General features: G+C 39.3%; 1 protein-coding gene across 1 annotated transcript in view; it reads left to right on the top strand.

Annotated features, from left to right (window-relative positions):
• Positions 1-19,583, top strand: part of mtr (5-methyltetrahydrofolate-homocysteine methyltransferase) — a 49,573-nt gene that overhangs the window by 11,646 nt on the left and 18,344 nt on the right. The window contains exons 4-21 of the mRNA XM_036571986.1: positions 1,325-1,394; positions 1,573-1,665; positions 3,676-3,782; positions 4,379-4,438; positions 4,864-4,958; positions 5,825-5,925; positions 6,013-6,074; positions 7,843-7,910; positions 8,078-8,157; positions 9,637-9,749; positions 10,167-10,307; positions 11,043-11,228; positions 11,846-12,025; positions 12,346-12,462; positions 13,239-13,379; positions 15,167-15,256; positions 15,499-15,651; positions 18,915-19,022. Of these exons, the coding sequence (XP_036427879.1) occupies positions 1,325-1,394; positions 1,573-1,665; positions 3,676-3,782; positions 4,379-4,438; positions 4,864-4,958; positions 5,825-5,925; positions 6,013-6,074; positions 7,843-7,910; positions 8,078-8,157; positions 9,637-9,749; positions 10,167-10,307; positions 11,043-11,228; positions 11,846-12,025; positions 12,346-12,462; positions 13,239-13,379; positions 15,167-15,256; positions 15,499-15,651; positions 18,915-19,022 (1,965 nt within the window). The remainder of the gene's footprint in view (positions 1-1,324; positions 1,395-1,572; positions 1,666-3,675; positions 3,783-4,378; positions 4,439-4,863; positions 4,959-5,824; positions 5,926-6,012; positions 6,075-7,842; positions 7,911-8,077; positions 8,158-9,636; positions 9,750-10,166; positions 10,308-11,042; positions 11,229-11,845; positions 12,026-12,345; positions 12,463-13,238; positions 13,380-15,166; positions 15,257-15,498; positions 15,652-18,914; positions 19,023-19,583) is intronic.

A 19,583-nucleotide genomic window follows, 5' to 3' on the forward strand; every position in this document is an offset into this window, starting at 1 on the left:
TTGAACATATTAGGACATATTGGCCTCTGTGAAAATTTTGGCACATTTTGTATTTTTAATATTTTTCCCCCCAAACTATAGAATTCGCATTTGTCTCTCTTGAAATTGCCAGTTTTCACTGTCAGCTTTGTGGCAGTTGTCATGAGTAAATGTCATTGATTCAATTCATTAGCAGTCTACTCAGAGAACAAAGACTCTTAAGCTGATTCGTTAATACAGTGTGGTGTTTCTGTAGATCAGGGGTCGGCAACCTGTGGCTCTTTTACTGGCCTGTTGTGGCTCCACAGCAGAATTAGATTTTAAGATAAAAATAAAATAATTCTTTGCAGTAAAATAAAGCTCTGCTGATCATTATAACACAGTTTTAACACTAAACGGTCTTAACACTGGAGTTAATGTAGAACTGCTAATTTACTAACCTTTAACCCTGAAGGTTGATGTACAGACTGCTGGTCATAGCAACGCAGACCACAGTCTCGCCTTGCAAGTAGCTAAGAAAAAGGCAAAGAGAAAGATTTAAAACAGCGATGATTTGGAGAAGAATAGACTTATTTGCAGTTATAATCACTCCAGCTGGTTTCCTGATACATTTGATTTGAGGTGAGAAACTGTCATTTTACAAGAAACTGTTCTACTTTTGAGGAAAAGTTTCCTGCCGGAGATGCGAGAAAAGCGGCTAAAAGCTTAAAGCAGAGCAAAGTAAGTCTGTGTTTTTGTTTATATTTTTTAGTCTATACTAGGACATCAGCACATACTGAGACATATTGGTACAGCCAACATGGTAAAACCTTCCTTCAATAAAATGACATGAAATGTTGTGGCTCCCTCTTATCATTAGGGTTGCTGACCCCTGTCCTAGGTGTACAGTACTGCTACCTCCGTCAGGTGAGCAGGCACATTGCAGTGTATTGGCTGGCGGACCTTCTGTAACACATTCTAAGCGTGAAGCGGGGAGACGCCGGACTTTGGACACCTCTGTCGTAACACGTTTACTGTTTATGATTCAGAATCAGGTCAGCCATGACTGGACTGTGAATAGATGGGAAGGGTTAAGATACACTCCACAGCACAGGATAATCTAGGAAGATAATCATTTCAGGAAAGCCTGAAATCTGTACATCTTCTGTTGTTGCTGAGAGGAGCGATTTGACCTCAAAAGCAGCCTGATTGTCCCGTCATGTAGACCAAGCCATATTTCCTGGAGTTGAATAAATATTTATAGAGTACAGTGGACTTTCAGTAGAGAATGCCCATTAACAGAGAGTAGCTTCCTGGTCAGTTATTAAATCAGTCATTGGATTGTTTTCTGCTTGATTTGGTGCAGGCATATCGGTTAAACAAGGCGTCAGCAGAAGTAGCCAGGAAGGCAGCTGATGATGTTGCAGCTCAGACAGGTATGATTTCGCCTGTTACAAGTAATAATAATAATAATAATAATAATAATATAATAATGCCCTTTGTATACACTGTAATGCAGAAAACACTTGCATTGCCCCACCGATTAAATCAAATACATCAATGCAATATAAGAAGGCTTTATCAGAGAAAACATGGTGTGTGTTTGGTCTACAGGTGTGAAACGGTACGTGGCTGGAGCTGTGGGACCAACCAACAGAACACTGTCAGTGTCTCCGTCAGTGGAGAGACCGGACTTCAGAAACATCAGTAAGTTATCAGTTTAAAGCTGTGTGTCAGACTCATTTTAGGTAACAGGCCACATAACACTGAGTGTGTTTACATGCATTTAATAATCTGATAACTGCAGAAAATCAGGTTTTGTCAATAATCCGATCAATGCGTTTACATGCATTTATATAATCGGACAATGGGGAAACTCCAGGTCTGTATGAGTCAGACAGTAATCAGATTTCTGCTTTGCAACCAGCCAATAAACTCACAGAAGAAGACGTGACGTAGACGTAACATTATACTCGAACTTCATTGCGGGGCTTTTTTTTTAACATCCACTTTACCTGAAAATATGAACGTACATGATCTAGAAGATGAAGAATATTTTAATCCTTCATTTGGTCGAGCATGTAGTTGGTTTCAGCTTCGCTCCAAAAGTGTTTTGCTGCATCTCTTGGCGACGCTGCTTACAGCAGTCTGTTTCGCACATGCACAGACTGAGAAATCTGAAAGAAATCAGAGTAAGAGTTTACATGCACTGAGAAATCTGACTACTGAGCTAAAATCCAGCTCTCTTTGTCAGATTTCTAGGCCTTACTCCGATCTAAGAAATCAGACTATGCTGTTTACATGACCGTCTGAATAATCAGATAACTGCAGAAATCTGATTATGATCAAGTGATTGAGTGCATGTAAATGAGCGCGGATAATGTCAAGTGGGCCGTTGAAAATCTGGGCCCAGTGTCCCAAAAGCATCTTAGCATTAGGGTCACCTTAACTGCTAGAACGAGTGTTCAGTTTGATGCTCGCTCTACCATTTTTTAAATGATCTTAAGCGGGGCGATTTTTATTCTTGATTGCAAGCGACTGACGATGCAGATGATCTAGTAGTGTGAGAGGCGAAACAAGTGAATATCCCTTCGATTGAACACTGAAGTGATCGGAGACACTCCGATATTATCAAAGGCGTAATATTTATAACTCACAGCTTTCGCGAGTCCTGGAGTGTGAAAGTCAGAGATTTACTCAGTGAGTGATTTAAGCAGCAGTCAACAAGAGAGCTAGAAGAGCGGAGAAAAAGGTGAAGAGACGCACACGAACAGTGCAGAGACAGAGGAGCTGCATGTGAAACACAGCAGATTAGAGTCGTTATCATGTGCTGATCCAGACGTCAGGTCACTCTCTTTACAATTTCAAGTCAGCTGCCAGTTCGTAGTGAAATGTTTCTCCAGCTCTCAGTGTGTCAGCGCTTCTCAGCCCCACTTTAATCCCCAGTTTGCACTTTCGCTCCACATAAAAGCAGAAACAGGTCCAGTCCAGTAAGTTCAGCTTTGTTTGTGTCGTGTGATCTGAGGAGATCTGGGAGTTTGAGTTCTTATTTGTAGCCCAAACTTGTGGTTATACTCTCTCTTTGCCCTGTCCTCTAGTGTGAGCGCCCTCACTACAAAAACAAGAAGTTCTGTGAACTGACCTTAAGTGTGTGATGCTGTCCGATTTAGAAATCTGCCCTGCCTTAGAGCTAAGATGCCGAAACTCATCATTGATCTCAAAGGTCCATTATGAATGCATTTTTTTTTTAAAAGCTCCCCTCAAATCAACAGAACATGTGTTTTATGATCACACATATTGCTATATGCTTACAATTTACTGCTGAAAGCCGAAAATCTTAGACGCTCTTTGTATTTTTTTTTTTTATAAAAGTAATTTTTACAGAGCAGATCACCGAAGAGACACCATCTGTTTATAGTTTATAGCCCAGATTTGTGGAAAAATGGGTCGACTTTCAGTAGAAAAAAACAGGAAAATAATACAATCCCATGCACCACCTTCACTCACCCACAAGGAGGAGCTCATGAGCAATGGGTTTTGGAAATTAAAGTTAGAGAATTAAACTGGGACATTCAAAAGTTCAGGATCTTGCCTTAGTCTTAATATCTGGGACTATATCTGATGTGGCAGAAACATTTAAACATGTATATATTTACAAACTGCTGTTTAGTGAAAACATTTAAAGCAGGTTCAAGGCTTATTGTGTGTTTTGTGCAGCGTTTGATGAGCTGGTAGAAGCGTATGCAGAGCAGGTTCGAGGGCTGCTGGATGGAGGCTGCGATATCCTGCTGGTGGAGACCATCTTTGATACGGCTAACGCAAAGGTACACACTCTTCGCTCTCTCAGTGCTTCTCGCTCGCTCTCTCTCTCTCTCTCTCTCTCTCTCACCCTGTCTTGCATTCTCTCTCTCCCTCTCCCTCTCTCCCTAGCTGTCTTGCTCTCTTTTGTTCATTTATTCATTCTGTTAATTCATATACAGTGTCAGTCTTCAGCCGTAATGCTTTAAAACACTTCGTGTTGTAATGTTAAAATAAAAACCCAAATAATATTTTCCAAATTGTCGCCCAGAAAACATTGATTATTATGCTTCTAAACTGTGGAAATTAGGCGTTTCTGTTCAGTACATACTTTTAAGAAACATCTAAACATCAAAACATGTAGTTTAAGTTTAGTTTTGATTTTAAGTTTAGGTTTTTTTTCAATGTTAATGTCTGTATTTTCCTTCATTTTCTCTTTTCTTATTTTATTTCAATTCCTTGTACATCTGATACTCTGCAAATAGGGAATCTGATTAAGCCTTATTTTATTTGTATTACTAATTTTATCTTTTGTGTGTTTTACTATTGATTTTGTAACTGTTTTAAACTGTGTATACTATTCCATAATAAAACACTACTAATATCTCTCTTTCTCTATAAGGCCGCTCTCTTTGCCATTGATATGCTGTTTGAAGAGGCTTATGAGCCAAGACCCATATTTGTAAGTAACAATATTTTTATCCATCCATCCATCCAGTCAATTTAAACTACTTTAATATAAAAAAATAGCTTAATTCAAGCTGTGTGACTTTCCTTGTTTTTTTCAGTTCAGCTATTTTTATCTGGTTGCTTTGTTGTTTAGATATTAATCTAAATTATTTTAGTTATAAATGAATGAAAAATATTCTGCATTCTGCAACGTACTTTGAGGGTTTGTATCCTCTCCTCTCCTTCCCTCCTTTCTGTTCTCCTCCCCTCATCCCTTCTACCCCTCCTCCCCTCGTCCCTTCTCTCCCTCCTCTCCTTCCCTCCCCCTCCTCCCCCTCCTCTCCATGGAGACAGATTTGTTAGATAATGGTTTTCTTTTTTGTGTGTGTGTGTGTGTGTGTGTGTGTGTGTGTGTGTGTGTGTGTGTGTGTGTTATAGATCTCAGGCACCATTGTAGATAAGAGTGGTCGTACACTCTCAGGGCAGACTGGAGAGGCCTTCGTTATCAGCATGTCTCATATGAAGCCTATGTGGTAAAACTTCACTTTATTTGTTTGAGACACAACTTGGAAATAGAAGTGTTTAACTGAACCTTTATAAATCCTTTATAAATCCTTTATAAACAGTCTGTTCATCGTTAATGATTCATTAAGCCTTTATTAAATCGGTGTAGTCTCTAACATTGAGGTGACTAACAGAGATTCTGTCAATCTGGAAGAGAAACCTAAAAACAGACACTCAGCAATTTTCTGGTCCTCTTATGTATAAATGAGCTCTGTTCTGATTGACTACCCTGTATTCTGCCTCGTTTAAAAAAAGCAGCTTGAGGTGAAACATGGAATATGCTTTTAAATATTAAATGAAATCCTCAGGGACATTTGAAAAAATATACTTTAGCCACTCATTTCAGATGTGTGTACAGTTTGGAGGGCTGCAGTGATGCATTTGCTTCCTGACAGCCAGGAACAGCACAACGTTTCATTGTCCCACATATTCCACAACAACACTCCTCATCACTTCAACGTGAATGGTTGGAGTGAAATGATGTAAGCTGAATGAGCAGTTATATGTACATATGTTGATGGTTGTGACATCACAACCACTGTGGATTCCAAAATGGCTTTTGCTGCTTTCCGTATGTGGACTGCATGGAATGGAAAGTGAACAGTATGTTCTGAAGTGTTAGCCCTGTGTACGTTTTACAGGAAGTACTTGAAAAAAAAACAAAGAAAATTAGATTCTCTGTGATATGGGCCCTTTAAGGACATGTAGTGGACCAAACCTGTAGTGCACTTTTAACCTGAACTTCTGTATTCTTAACTGTGATCAACTTTGTGTTGAACCCTTTGCTGCACCCTTTTCCCTCCATTAACAGAGCTAACCTTCTCCTTTCCCTCAGTATTGGTTTGAACTGTGCTCTGGGAGCCACTGATATGAGGCCGTTTATTGAAGTGATTGGGAAGAGCACTGGCGCTTTCGTCATATGTTACCCCAATGCAGGTAACGCAGCTGCTCTGTCCTGTTATGGTTGAACTCACACTAAAGGCTTCATTTTTCCTGTGTTTATCTGTGCTTGTTTTCTTCTAGGTCTCCCCAACACGTTTGGAGGGTATGACGAAACCCCACAGGTCACTGCCTCACATATAAAGGTGAAATTCAAATTTCACTCATTTCAGACGTTCAGTGTTGGCGCCACACTGCAGTTACTGCAGATATTGTTATTGTGGTTTTTATTTACCAAAACAATCACAGTTCATTTTTTCATGACAGTTTTCCGTCATCTCTTTATTACTTTAATTAAACAGGTTGTGTTTGTTACTGTGCCTTTAAGACTGATATATATATATATATATATATATATATATATATATATATTCCACAATATGGGCCCTTTAACTGTTAGAATTGTGCAATATGAACATCTGCCCTTATCAGCATCCAATGGAACTCAGCTAAACAGTATAGTTTTGTGTTTATTTCTTGTATATAATTTAGCTTGTATCCCCAGTAAGCTCACAGGACCAAAAAATTAGTCACCTGTGATTGAAATGTACCTAATAGCGTGTAATACCTCCACAAGCACGAATAACGCCTGCAATTTGATTTGGCCTGGACTGGACAAGTTTCTGGACGTAGGCGACATCAATGTTCAGCCACTCCTGCTTCAAAGAACTGCGCAGTTCGGCCAGATTTTGTGGAGTCTTCCCAGGTATTTGTACTCGTCGTTCCAGGTCATCCCACAGATTTTCAAGAGGATTCAAATCTGGGGATTTTGCAGGCTGGTCCAGATGTGTTAATGCTCCTGAATGTTCATCACGCCAGTCAGTCTCATTTGCAGCCCTGTGAATGGGGAATTGTTATCTTGGAATACATGGATAGGAATGTTATCTTCCTCGGTAAGATGATGAGCAAAAGGCAAACCTGGTTGTCCTGCAGCTCAATGTCAGCACTGTGGTTCAAATTTACTGTCACCTCAACCAGAGGACCCATTTTCGCTGTAATAAAACACCCCCAGAACACCAGAGCCTTTCTCCAGCTTGAGCCACACCTGCACACAGTCCTCATTAAAGGTCTACGATGAACACGACAACAAGCACCATTCGCATACAGGCAGAAACGAGATTCAGCTGACCAGATAACACGTTTTCAGTCATGAACAGTCCAGTTTTTGTGTCTCTTCATCCACTGTAACCGGGCAACTTTGTGAGCAGAAGTGAGCAAAGGCCTCTTGCCTGCCACTATACCGCATGTTCATGGTATGCAGTTCCCTGCGAAGTGTTCTTTCAGAAATTGGTTGTGAAGAACCTGCGTTGACTTCTATAATTCTTGCCTGGAAGCGAAGCAATTTTCATTCACAAGCCATGAAACATGGCGGTCCCAGTCTGTCTGTTTCGACTTTCAGCCACAGTTCTGATGAGAATTTCCTGTAGACTAGGATTTTTGCCACTGCTGGTCGACCCGTATGACCGTACACGTGCAAATCTAGCTACTTCCTTCACACTGTGGCCTTTGACACGCCCAAATGCAATCACTCCTTTTTGCCAATCATTAACATCTGCTTTATGACCCATTTTGCACACATCGAATGAGACATTCACTGCACCATACCACCTCTTCTCAATCTATGAATCCCGTCACACACACACCGCAGGTATTTATAGCCTGATCGTCCTCGTGCAACACCATCTGCAGGAGCCTGAAGTTACTACCACCTTAAACACACAAGGTGACAAGCTTGCAATCCAGCACAAAAGGATTAGGGGAGTGACTGGATGAGGTATTTGACTTGCTGCAGTAATGGATTCAGAAAATAACGCTGTAATGTCACTGAACCAAAAAAGAAAATGAACCTGTACTATGAAACCTTTCAGCTAATTGACTATAATTTTTGAAGCGCATTTTTTTCCTGTCACACAGGAATTTGCAGTGGATGGTTTGGTGAACATTGTTGGTGGCTGCTGTGGAACGACACCAGAGCACATACGGTAATGAACAGCTTCATGACGTGTCTAGATCAGGATCTTTGCTCATAGAGTTCTGCTTAACTCAAATACGATCTCAGGCTAATGCTCATTCATTGATGGCTACTTCAGTATAGTCTGTACATGTTGTACATGTGCTTGTTTGTGTGTGTGCTGTGTTTGTGATGCAGGGCGATATCCGAGAGTGTGAAACAGTGCCAGCCCAGAGTTCCTCAAAAAGACGTCTTCAGTGACTTCATGCTGCTCGCCGGTAAAGTGTTAATCTATCCATCTTTAACAGCTGCGATGTTCGGAGGGTCTTAAAATACAGTCAGATGTAAATGTAATTTCTGAAATTCATCAGGATTCATCAATCAGCCTTTATTTCAACTCAGAATACGTTGAGCTGTCCTGAGGTCAGAAACTGATTGGAACTAAGTTACAAGGGGTAGTGGTTGAAATCTTCCCTGCCAAAATGGGACAAACCTCAAATAAAAGAACATCACTTCATTAACAGCTACCAGCGCTGCTCTGTAGGCGACCCTGCCAGTCTGCAGTGACAGCAGAGGAGGGTAAAGTTCAGCTCCTCACTGCTGGGCTTTAGTAACGTTTAGGGCATCATATGCCTTCAAAGGGGGGGGGGCAACTATTTATTATCACCCACCCCTAATTCTTTGGTGATATGAAGCTGAGGTCAGATGTTCACCAGCTACTCATAACTCATTTAAGATGGAATGAAAAATTTAGCTGGCTAGCTACCGAGACATCAGCATATTACTAGCGATTTTTTTATGCTTGTTATAAAGTAAAGGTTCATAATACATTGAAGCGACATTAAACTAAATGCAGTGGTTATCAAAATTTTTTAACAGAGAAAATAAATTTGTGGGTTTCTTAGGTCTCTTGTGCAGCCATCTTGTTGTTTTTTTGTTTTTTTTTCTCGTAAGACTGTTTGGAGTCTCTGAAAAACCTCCAGAGGGCCACGTAGCCCTAACGCTTCGCCCTACCCACTCTATCTCAACAAAAATCGGGACACCCTACCCCTAGCTATGAACGTGCAAAACGGAGGGATAGGGCTAAGTGGTAGGGGCGAGGGGTGAACTGGGATTGGGCCTAAACACGCATTGAAACATAGGTTTACGAGTGTGAAAGCCATTTGCTGTACACAGTTACAGTTCTCCCACCAATCTTGGCTGTAATTTTAACCCATATTTTTCTGTACTGGAACACTCTGCAAAATGTTTTTACAGCATTAAAAACAGCACAGCCTGTAGAGGCTCCGCCGACTCAGCTCATCACACCAGCCTGACTTAAACATGTAAATATTGTCCAGGGAATAGAGATTCGATCAGTATTTACATGTTTGTCAGACTGGTGTATTATCATCTGATCAATACCTAGTATCTAGAGTTAAACGTGCTGTGTTTTGACTGGGTGATAATCTGATCAACACGATTGCATCACAGTGTCTGGCTGTTAATGCCAGGCGTAAACAGGACCAGTGTTTGATTTTCACCTAATCTATTTGAATAAAATGAATAAAGTATAAAGATATTAATACATGCCATATTTGAGTTTGTGTGTGTTGTGTGGTGGTAATAGTATTATTTTTCATTTGTTGAAGTCTCTTTATAAGGTATTAAAAAGTACAAATTTTAAAAATTGTGCAGCAACCCTGTGATAATTTAGTGAGTTTACAGATTCAGTGTTGGCCTCCTTGCTCATATTAAACTGTCCGCTATGTTGTCAGGTCTGGAGCCTTTTCGGATCGGGCCGTACACCAACTTTGTGAACATTGGGGAGCGCTGCAATGTCGCTGGATCACGGAAGTTTGCCAAACTTATCATGTCTGGGAATTATGAGGTTGGTAATAGAAGCCTATAGACAGGGTAGCTGGGCTGGCATATTATCATTAATTGTGATTCTGTGGATAGAAATTACTGCACTAATTATTTTTAGATATATATTGGTCTCTGTTTCACGTGATTTTCATGTTCTGGTTTATGTAAACTTTACATTCACACCAACTAAATAAGTTTATTGAATGATTGAAAGTAAATACATTCTGAGGAAGCTTATTTTGTCCACTTATAAAGCTGTAACTAAATGCATTGCTTTATAAATGGAAACAAAATTTTTAGGGTCAGATTTGAGCAAAAAGACACATGATTAACGTGATCGAGATTAACTATGGAAAGAAATGCAATTAATCATGATAAATTGTTTACATTTTTTGACAGCCCTAATTGTATTATATTGGGTTTGTGTGTTGGGGTACAGGAGGCGTTGAGTATTGCTAAAGCTCAGGTAGAGATGGGAGCCCAGGTGCTGGACATTAACATGGACGAGGGAATGCTGGAGGGACCCGTCGCCATGGCACGCTTCTGCAACCTCGTCGCCTCTGAGCCCGACATCGCCAGAGTACTGACCTGCCCTTACAGCTCTTCATCTTTAATAATATAATATGAAGTGGCGTCCATCTGAGAGTCGTCTGAACATGTGCCTCAATGGAAGGAATAAGATTCAGAAAAAAATCTGGCCTTCTTATACAAGGGCCTTTACACGGTCAATGCATTTTGATTTAAAAGTTTGCTTGAACTTGAATGGTGACCTAGAAATAGTGCAGAATATCAAGTAATTCTATTTTGTCTTACTTGTCATAAGTTTTCTAAAATTCTAAAACTTTCTGTTTGTTTCCGGGGTTTAAAATCAAAATCCTCTCAGACTTTTCAGTTCTCAGACTGTAGGAGTTCTGCTGTTTTTCTGATGCCTAAAAATGGAGAACATATTATTGGAAGAAAACCTCGTATCTCCAAAATGGTAACTTTACAGGAGAAGGACAAAACCTACTTTACTTTTAATGTAAGTCAATGGAACCAGACTTTTTCCCAAGTCATTTTGGGCCGTTTCTTTTGGTCCATTCATTGTGAAATTTACACACAATGTAAAGGGCGACAGGTATTTTTTAATTTATGTCAAAAACTGAAAAATGACAAAAACAGAGATACAGGGTTTTGTTCCAACAGCAGTGACATACTTAAAAGCCATTTTGGCTGGAAATTAAATAAAGAAAAGGGGGATCTCTGATGATACTGAATGTATATAGATTGTCAAAATGCAGAACTTAAAACTAACCTGAAGTGTCTTAATGTGCAGGTGCCGCTGTGTATCGACTCCTCTAACTTCACGGTGATCGAGGCGGGGCTGAAATGCTGTCAGGGAAAGTGCATCGTCAACAGCATCAGCCTGAAGGAGGGGGAGGAGGAGTTCCTGAAGCGTGCCAGACAAGTCCGTCGCTATGGCGCTGCTGTCGTCGTCATGGCATTCGATGAAGAAGGGCAGGTCGGTGTGATTACCCGAAACACCAGGGCTGGACTAGGAATGTGTTTTGTATTCCTGCTAGATGGTACAGTTTGGGTTTGCACAGAGCTGCGGGCTGCAGCTTTGTTTTGTGGGAAATGTTATTACAGTTACTTAACTTTTCAGTATTTACTGCATGAAATTGCAACATATCAGTCATATGAAGAATAATAAATTGACTGACTGCTTGTTTGGAGCAAAAATCTGCCGATTCTGATTGTTTATCCCTACAATCAACCATTTTTATGAAATCATCATTAACGTGTTCTTTTTTGAAGCTCAGGTTTACGTTGAGAGGAATCCTAATATTTATTGCAACTGAGTGTCACAAGGGAAGCAAAAAGCAACACAATGACAGATTAACATTTATGACTTATTTGACTGTAAAACCCAGATGTATTGTTAATGTATTTTTACTTCCATTACGCAAAACCTAACCTTACCCAAAACCTAACCCTCACCCTGGCCCTAATCCTAACCTTAACCTTAACCTCAACCCAAAACCTAATCCTAACCCTCATATGTTTTGACTACCTTTACTGCAGAGTGCAGATCTGATTTGTCTGTGATGTTTTATTTTTGGCCATTTTCCTCCCAAGGCTACTGAAATCGACCAGAAGGTCCAGATTTGCACGAGAGCCTATCATCTCCTCGTTGAGAAGGTGGGGTTTAACCCCAATGATATCATCTTTGACCCCAACATCCTGACCATAGGCACTGGGATGGAGGAGCACAACCAGTATGCCATCAATTTCATCAGAGCCACCAGAATTATTAAGGTAAGATTTGACACACTAACAACAACAATAATAATAATACAGTCCCATTTATTCAGTTCAGTTTAGTTACATTTTATAAATGATCCATCCAAAATTAGCTCTTTCTGCAAACTGCTCCCCCCAACCTTGTGTCTGTCTCTCACTGTCTCTCGCTCTTTTTTTCCTTTCTCTCTCTTTCTCTCTTGCTCGCTCGTTCACTCTGTTTTTTCTTTCCCACTCTCTTGCTTTCGCTTGTTTTTTTCTCCTTTTTCGCTCTTTTCTTCTCTCTCTCTCTCTCTCTCTCTCTCTCTCTCTCTCTCTCTCTCTCTCTCCTTTTTTAGAAGAATCTACCAGGAGCCCGTGTTAGTGGAGGTCTGTCCAACCTGTCTTTTTCTTTCCGAGGCATGGAGGCCATCAGGGAGGCCATGCATGGAGCTTTTCTCTACCATGCCATAAAGGTGCACTCCCACCTCCACTGAGAATTTGATGGAACGCATAAACTTGCTTTTCTGATCATATCAAGTGTCTCACTGGGACCTTTGGATTGCCTATCTATTTTAGAGTGACGCAGAGAAACTTATTCAGGCATTTTTCACAAGCACAGTTGATCACTGTGATGATCTTGACTGATGTATGAACAATACATCGTCTAGAATTCATGCAAGATGCAGAAGAACGAATCTTAACAAAAACAAAAGAGAGAGATCAGATCACTCGTTTTTAGAAAGAACCGCACTGGCTGCCTGTATCTTTAGGACAGATTTTAAGATTCTGCTCCTAGTTTAGGCCTTAAAACACCTATGTACATCACAGAATGTCTGTCTGTGATCTCAGATCTGCAGATACTGGCCTTCTGCAAATACCTGCAAATGCTCTGCACACTTTTAAGAAAAATTGGAAAAAGGATCTTTTTAATTTAGCATTTAATTAAAATTGTATGTCTCTGGTATTTATCTCTTTAATTTTATCTGTGTCATTGTCTTGTATGATTTTAAACTAATACTCATAGTTTCTTCTGTTATGTGTAGGTGGAGTGAGCTCCTGGTAATCAAGGCTAAGCGAAAAGTAACACGAATTAATCGGCTCATCCACCAGCAGTTCTCTGAAAAGCCTCCTTCCTTAGTCTAGTTATGTTCGCTGCTAACTGATTTACTTGAATGTTTGGGCTCCAGCTGCCAAGATAAGATCACAGACCTGATGGTGATCTTTCCCATCTCTGTTGCGCCCCCTGCAGGATGGGATGGATATGGGTATTGTAAACGCAGGAAATCTGCCGGTGTATGACGACATTGATAAACAGCTGCTTGAGCTGTGCGAGAACCTGATCTGGAACCGAGACCCAGAAGCCACAGAGAAGCTGCTGCAGTACGCTCAGGTACTTTGTTTGTTTGTTTGTTTGTTTAAAGGGCCTGTAACTATTTGTTTAATTAAATAGTTTAATGCATTTTGTAAAAAATTGTTAAAATTCCAAAATGTGCTCACTCTGCAGTCCATACAGCCCACATATGGAAACTAAGCTGCAAAAAACATTTTTAAACATTGAGTGCATTTACATGCACTTAATAATCCGCATATAATAACGGCCGAAAATCAAATTTTGTCAGTAATCCGATCACGTGTTTACATGTACTTGAGTAATCGAATTTCTGCTTTGCAACCAGCCAATAAACTCACAAAATAAGACGTGATGTAAACATAATGTAAAATTCAAACATCATGTTGCAGCTTTTTTTTTTTTTACTTTACCTGAAAATATGAATGTACATCATCTAGAAGATGAAGAATATTCAGATTCTTAATTTTGTGAGGAATGTAGTTGGTTTCAGTGTCGCTCCCAAAGAGTTTTCTTGCCGTTTTGCAGCAACGCTGCTCGCTTATTTCCGGTAACACCGTCTGTTTTCACACAAATCCGAAAGAAATCAGAGTAAGAGTTTACATGAACTGAGAAATCTGATTACTGAGCTAAAATCCGGCTCTCTAGACCTTAAAATCCGGATTTCTAGATCTTACTCCAATCTAAAAATCGCTGTTTATAGACTATTTGAATAATCAGATAATCAGATTGCTTTTAGATTAGATTAGATTCCTCTAATTGTCATTGCATGTTTACCTACTGCATCTTTACCTAATGAAATTCAGGTGGACCACCTGAAACAATGCTCAAAATCCATATGTACACACATATATAACACACATATACACACATACCCATGCATACATACCTACATACATATACACTTAAATACAGCCTCATATTTTTGTGATGTCACTAAAGCCAACACACTTGCACACATCTGCCTGTTCAGCAAACAGAGGTGAGCATCTCAGCCTGGGCTGCTCTTTGAACAAGGCGCAGAGCAGCCAATCAGAACAAAGCTCATTTACATGTATCATTTCTAGTTAAGGTAACCAAAACAGCCTGTTTAATTAAAGGATAAAGAGAGGATGGGAAATGGTCACATAAAAATAATTTCTGACACAAAGATCACAAATGATCCTCAAAGGAAAAATTATTTTTGTATTTTTTTTTCGTTGTTTAACCTGGATAGACAAACTGAAAATGAACATTCAGTACATTTCTGTGTGTTAAATGCATTTCCAGCCCGATGTCAGTGTTCACTTATAGAAAGTATCCAAAGCCAGATGCTTTCAGTACTTTTTCATTCTGCTTGAAGGCCACAATGGTCCCGAACACATTTCACCTGGTCAGATCTCAGATTTACGTCTGTTTTTTTACTTTATCCCATCCCTCACTCCACATGTCCTGCAGGTTCTGTGTTTTTGCACATGCAAAAGTCTTTTGTCATGTTGCCTTCAATAAATATGTGGATAATATTAAATAAATAAGTATCTCTGAGAAATAATAATATGTTCATTCTCGACTGTCCTGCTTAAACAAACATTTTTTTCCCCTTGAGGTTCACGTGTGACCTTTTATGTCTTATTATCATTATCATTATTATTATTATTATTATTATTAGTAGTAGTAGTAGTAATAGTAGTAGTAGTGATGGTGGTGGTAGTAGTAGTAGTAATAGTAGTAGTAATAATATTAATAATTTATATGATTATAGTATCCATGTTATTAACACTGGTTTGAGTAGTAATAATACTCCTAGCTTTATTAGTAATTTTTGCATTTTTTATGAATGGTGATTTTAGAATAACGCTAAAGGAGGGAAGAAGGTGATTCAGACAGATGAGTGGAGAAAGGGAAGTGTGGAGGAGAGACTGGAGTATGCTCTTATAAAGGTAGGAGTGTGTGTGTGTGAGTGAGTGTATCAGAAATGCTGCTTTACAATAGTTACAATAAACTATAATGATAATAATAAAAACACAATAATAACAGGAGCTGCTAATATAATTTTTATCGTATTATTATCATTAATATTTTATACAATCTTAATTATTATTGGTGTTGTATAGATTATTTTGTGTGTGTGTGTGTGTGCGTGTGTGTCTGTGTGTGTGTGTGTGTGTGTGTGTGTGTGAAGGGTATAGAGAAGTATGTAGTCGAGGACACAGAGGAGGCTCGTGCACAGACTAACCGCTACCCCCGTCCACTCCACGTTATTGAGGGGCCGCTTATGAACGGCATGAAGACCGTGGGTGATCTGTTTGGAGCTGGAAAGATGTTCCTGCCGCAGGTAGCTAACAACACACACACTCCCGCACTACCAGCGGTGCCGCACACCGATTCACCAGATTTTTTCCGCTTTACCACATAACTGTGTACACGGTCATATAGTTAAATATATAATTAGTTACATAATGAATGACATTAGATTTACATTCTGTAGTGACATGTTCAAATCTGCGCTTTCAGCTTTTTTTCTGTTTTTGTTTTGATGCCAAAATAAATGTAAATGATGTTTTTTTCTTTTTGCCAAAAGAAGACTGTACACTTCAATAGCTTTTCATCAAATTCAAATCTCCTCTTCTACTTACAAACACAGGTGTGGTATCGAATGAAGGTTTAGAATCAGCACTTTCTACACAGTTTCTCCACTCAGGTGACGAAATAGCTAAACAAAGTCCAGCTACGGCCGAGCAAGCTGTCCTAAGTGAACTCAGAACAAATGATGCAGTGATTAGGAGTTTAATTCAACAAGCAGCACACCAACAAATTCTAACCACCACATTGTTTGGTAAAAAAGACGACGTTTCGCTTTGACCAGTTGCCGTCTTTTGAAATGTACTGCCAGCTAAAGGGTTCCTGCATTAGAGCAGGAAAAACAGCGCCGGGACGTCCCTGATTAAGAAATGCACCACAAAAGAAAACCCAGGTTTTGTCATAAAATGTTATTAAAAGTGAATTATTAACAGCTTGTGTTTATAAATATGGTTTTTACTAAAATCTCTGTTTGTGCCACAGGACTGTTTTAGGCTCATTACGTTTGTTATAAATAGAGACATAAATGAAGGGAGGCAGTGAGGGGCACCATGATAATGAATAAATGTCTGTTTTTAGCTTGTAGTTTAATGCCTTTTGATGTCCTGATGTCCTGTTTTGTTTTGTCATGTTTTCTGTCAAAAGTTTGATTATAGCTATAACAAAATGCACTGCTTTATAAATGGAATAAAATCATTCTTTTGGGCAAATAAGACAAATGCAAATACTTACAGTTGTATGCAAAAGTTTGGGCGCACCTGGTCAAATAAAGCTTTGTTGATTAAGTGAAAATAAGTTTACACATTGTTTACAGAGAACACACTTCCGCACCCTTGTGTGGTGTTGATGTGTCTGTTACTCAGTGGTCTGGTGGACCCACTGCATTATTGTTTTTAAATCAATACAGCCATAACAGTTTATGTGGAAATACCAGATGTTTAAAATATCACAAGTGTCCAGTGTAGGGTTCTACTTTCAGCAGCTGTAGCCAGTCAGCAGCCTGTCCATGTTGTCCACCCTCACACACACACACACACACACACACATATACAAACACATACACACACACACAGACACACTAACAGCAGGCCATGTAGGAGGAGAACAGAGTGAAGGACACAGCACCTCCACACTTTTACTCCCCCGCGGGTTCACCCAGCACCACATGTGTAATATAAATGTGTGGGGGGTGAACAGAGTGAAGACACTGAAAATAGGGTTATTTTATATGTTCTTCACAGAAAATGAGCAAAGAACAAGAATCTGAGGTTGAAATAATAATAAGTCATCATTTTTTCTTTTAGTAAACATTGAAAATGGGTCCCACAGACCTGAACACCACACAAGGGTTAATGCCAATTTAAAAGCCGTATTTAAGTGTGTTCCCTGTAGAGGATGGCTTAACTCATTTTCACTTAGAAAATCAACCAAACGTAATTTGACTGGGGATGTTGCAAACTTGTTCATTGTATACTTGCCGTTATATACATTGCATATAGAGGGTTCATTCGGGTCCTGAAAAACTTGGGAAGTCAAGGACAATAAATGTGCCAAATTCAGTACTGAACTTTCCGTGAAAAATGATAAAATCAAAAAATGTACTTGAAAGTCATGGAAAATATAAGTTTCTGTAACCATTTTTATTTAATAAAATACCTTCACATTAGTATGGGACATTAAATGTTATCATCCTCTGGTTCTAAGCTTTAAATTTTTATTATGATGTAGCTTAAAGGCCTTTACACACCAAGATGACGCATTGACTGTTGCAGCAACTGCAACATTTCAGCTCTTGAATGTTTTGAATGAAGTCATGAAGCTCCCCACGCTACTCTCACTTCCAAAATGGACAGTAGCCAGACGTCACAGTTTGTCTGTTCTTTCGGGAATCGGATCTTATTTGCACTTAAAAACATTCAGCCCATTTATTTTCGTCTCGTGTGAAGCTGCATCTCCAAAAGCGGCTCAAACTCGCTGAGATTCCAGCTGCGCGTGAAAGCACTCATAAAGATTAGCTCCTGACATGAAACTCTTTGTTCTCCTTTCGCTTTTCCAAAGTGGAAAGCGTCCTCAGTGTCCCAGTTTGCCCATTTTGTGAAAAGGAAAGGAGATCTTATTTGATACATATTCATTTTATTCACAACATGAATAACTTGCGTCACATCTGGTGTGTGTAGTTTGGATGCAAAAACTATTTCAACCCAAATATTTCACATTTTTGTGTTTCATGTTGTGTTCAGTGTGTAAAGGCCCACACCTTAATGCGGTCACACTTTATTTGGATGGTCCCCTATAAATGTTCTACAGATACGTCAAACCGTCTGGTGATGTTCAGCTGATTATCAACAACATTATGGTTGGGTTTAGTGTTAGGAATAGATTTAATAAACTCTTTCACACTAAACTTGGAGTTCAGTTGCATTTAATGGAGATTTAGTTGAATGTTACTTATAGACTGACTGAGCATTTACAAAGTATCTACAGTGGACCATCCAATAAAGTGTTACCGTTAAAGCTAATGAATAGGCCATATAGCTAATACTGATCATACCCCTGTATTATATCCCTGTAATCTATATCTCATGTTATTTCCTTAATATTTTCTCATTTGTGAAACTAAATAATATTTTAATTGAGTAATCTTAATATTTGCGCTGTTCAATGTCACAATGAAATTATTCTGTTAATTACTTTAAAACCATCAACACATTGCACTTTAATTAAGGTTCTTATCGTTTTGCTCTGGAGATTCAGTACTGGAGTTTTTGTTTTTTTGGTACTGAATAACTCATGAAAAGTCCTTGAATTTGAAAATGACTTAATTATATGAACCCTGCCATACAAGTCAGCCACATGGAGTCAAAAGGGGGCACAGAGAGAGACAAAGACAACAGGAGGTCATGCTCCTTAGGTCCAGTACCTTGGAGAGCGTGCAGGAGCTCTGGGGCAGCTCAGGCCTGGTCTGTCACCACACAATATAATGTTGCTCATGTAACCACAGTGTCTGTGTGTGCTCAGGTGATAAAGTCGGCTCGTGTGATGAAGAAGGCCGTGGCCTACCTGATTCCCTTCATGGAGAAAGAGAGAGAGGAGATGATGGCCGCGTCTGGAGAGTCAGAGGACACTGTGAGAGTTCACACGTTTATCCACGGAAATCTCTTAACGCAAAGCTGTACAAGGAAACAATATGCAGATTCCAGAAAATGACCTCAGAGCAGCAGGGCTGTTTCACACCCCAGCCAGAGGTCATCCTTATTATCAGGAGAACATCTGTTCCGTCTGTCAGAGTCACCACACTGGGCTGTCAGGACTCTCAGGCTCAGTTTAGAGTGATTTTTTTATACACACACACTGTTTTTCAAAACTTTGAAACTAATGTTTTCTATGATACGAAAAACCCATTTTATTGCATATAAAGGGGTTTTGGTGCTGCTACTGTACAATTTCAGAGTTTTCAAATAATTTGCATGAAGCTTCTTAAAAAATTGTAATGAAAGCTGTATAACATCAAAAGTGCCGTTGGAATATGATACAATACGAGTTATGATACAATTAATATCCAGAATATTCTATTAAAATTAATATCCAGAAGGAAGTGCTAATTAAATGAATACTGAGGATCAAGTTCTAAATAAGTTTGTATCCAGAAAGAAGTTCTGGTTAAATTAATATCCAGAATAAAGCTCT

Source organism: Colossoma macropomum, unplaced genomic scaffold (genome assembly GCF_904425465.1).
Source record: "Colossoma macropomum unplaced genomic scaffold, Colossoma_macropomum, whole genome shotgun sequence".
Lineage (NCBI taxonomy): Eukaryota > Metazoa > Chordata > Actinopteri > Characiformes > Serrasalmidae > Colossoma > Colossoma macropomum.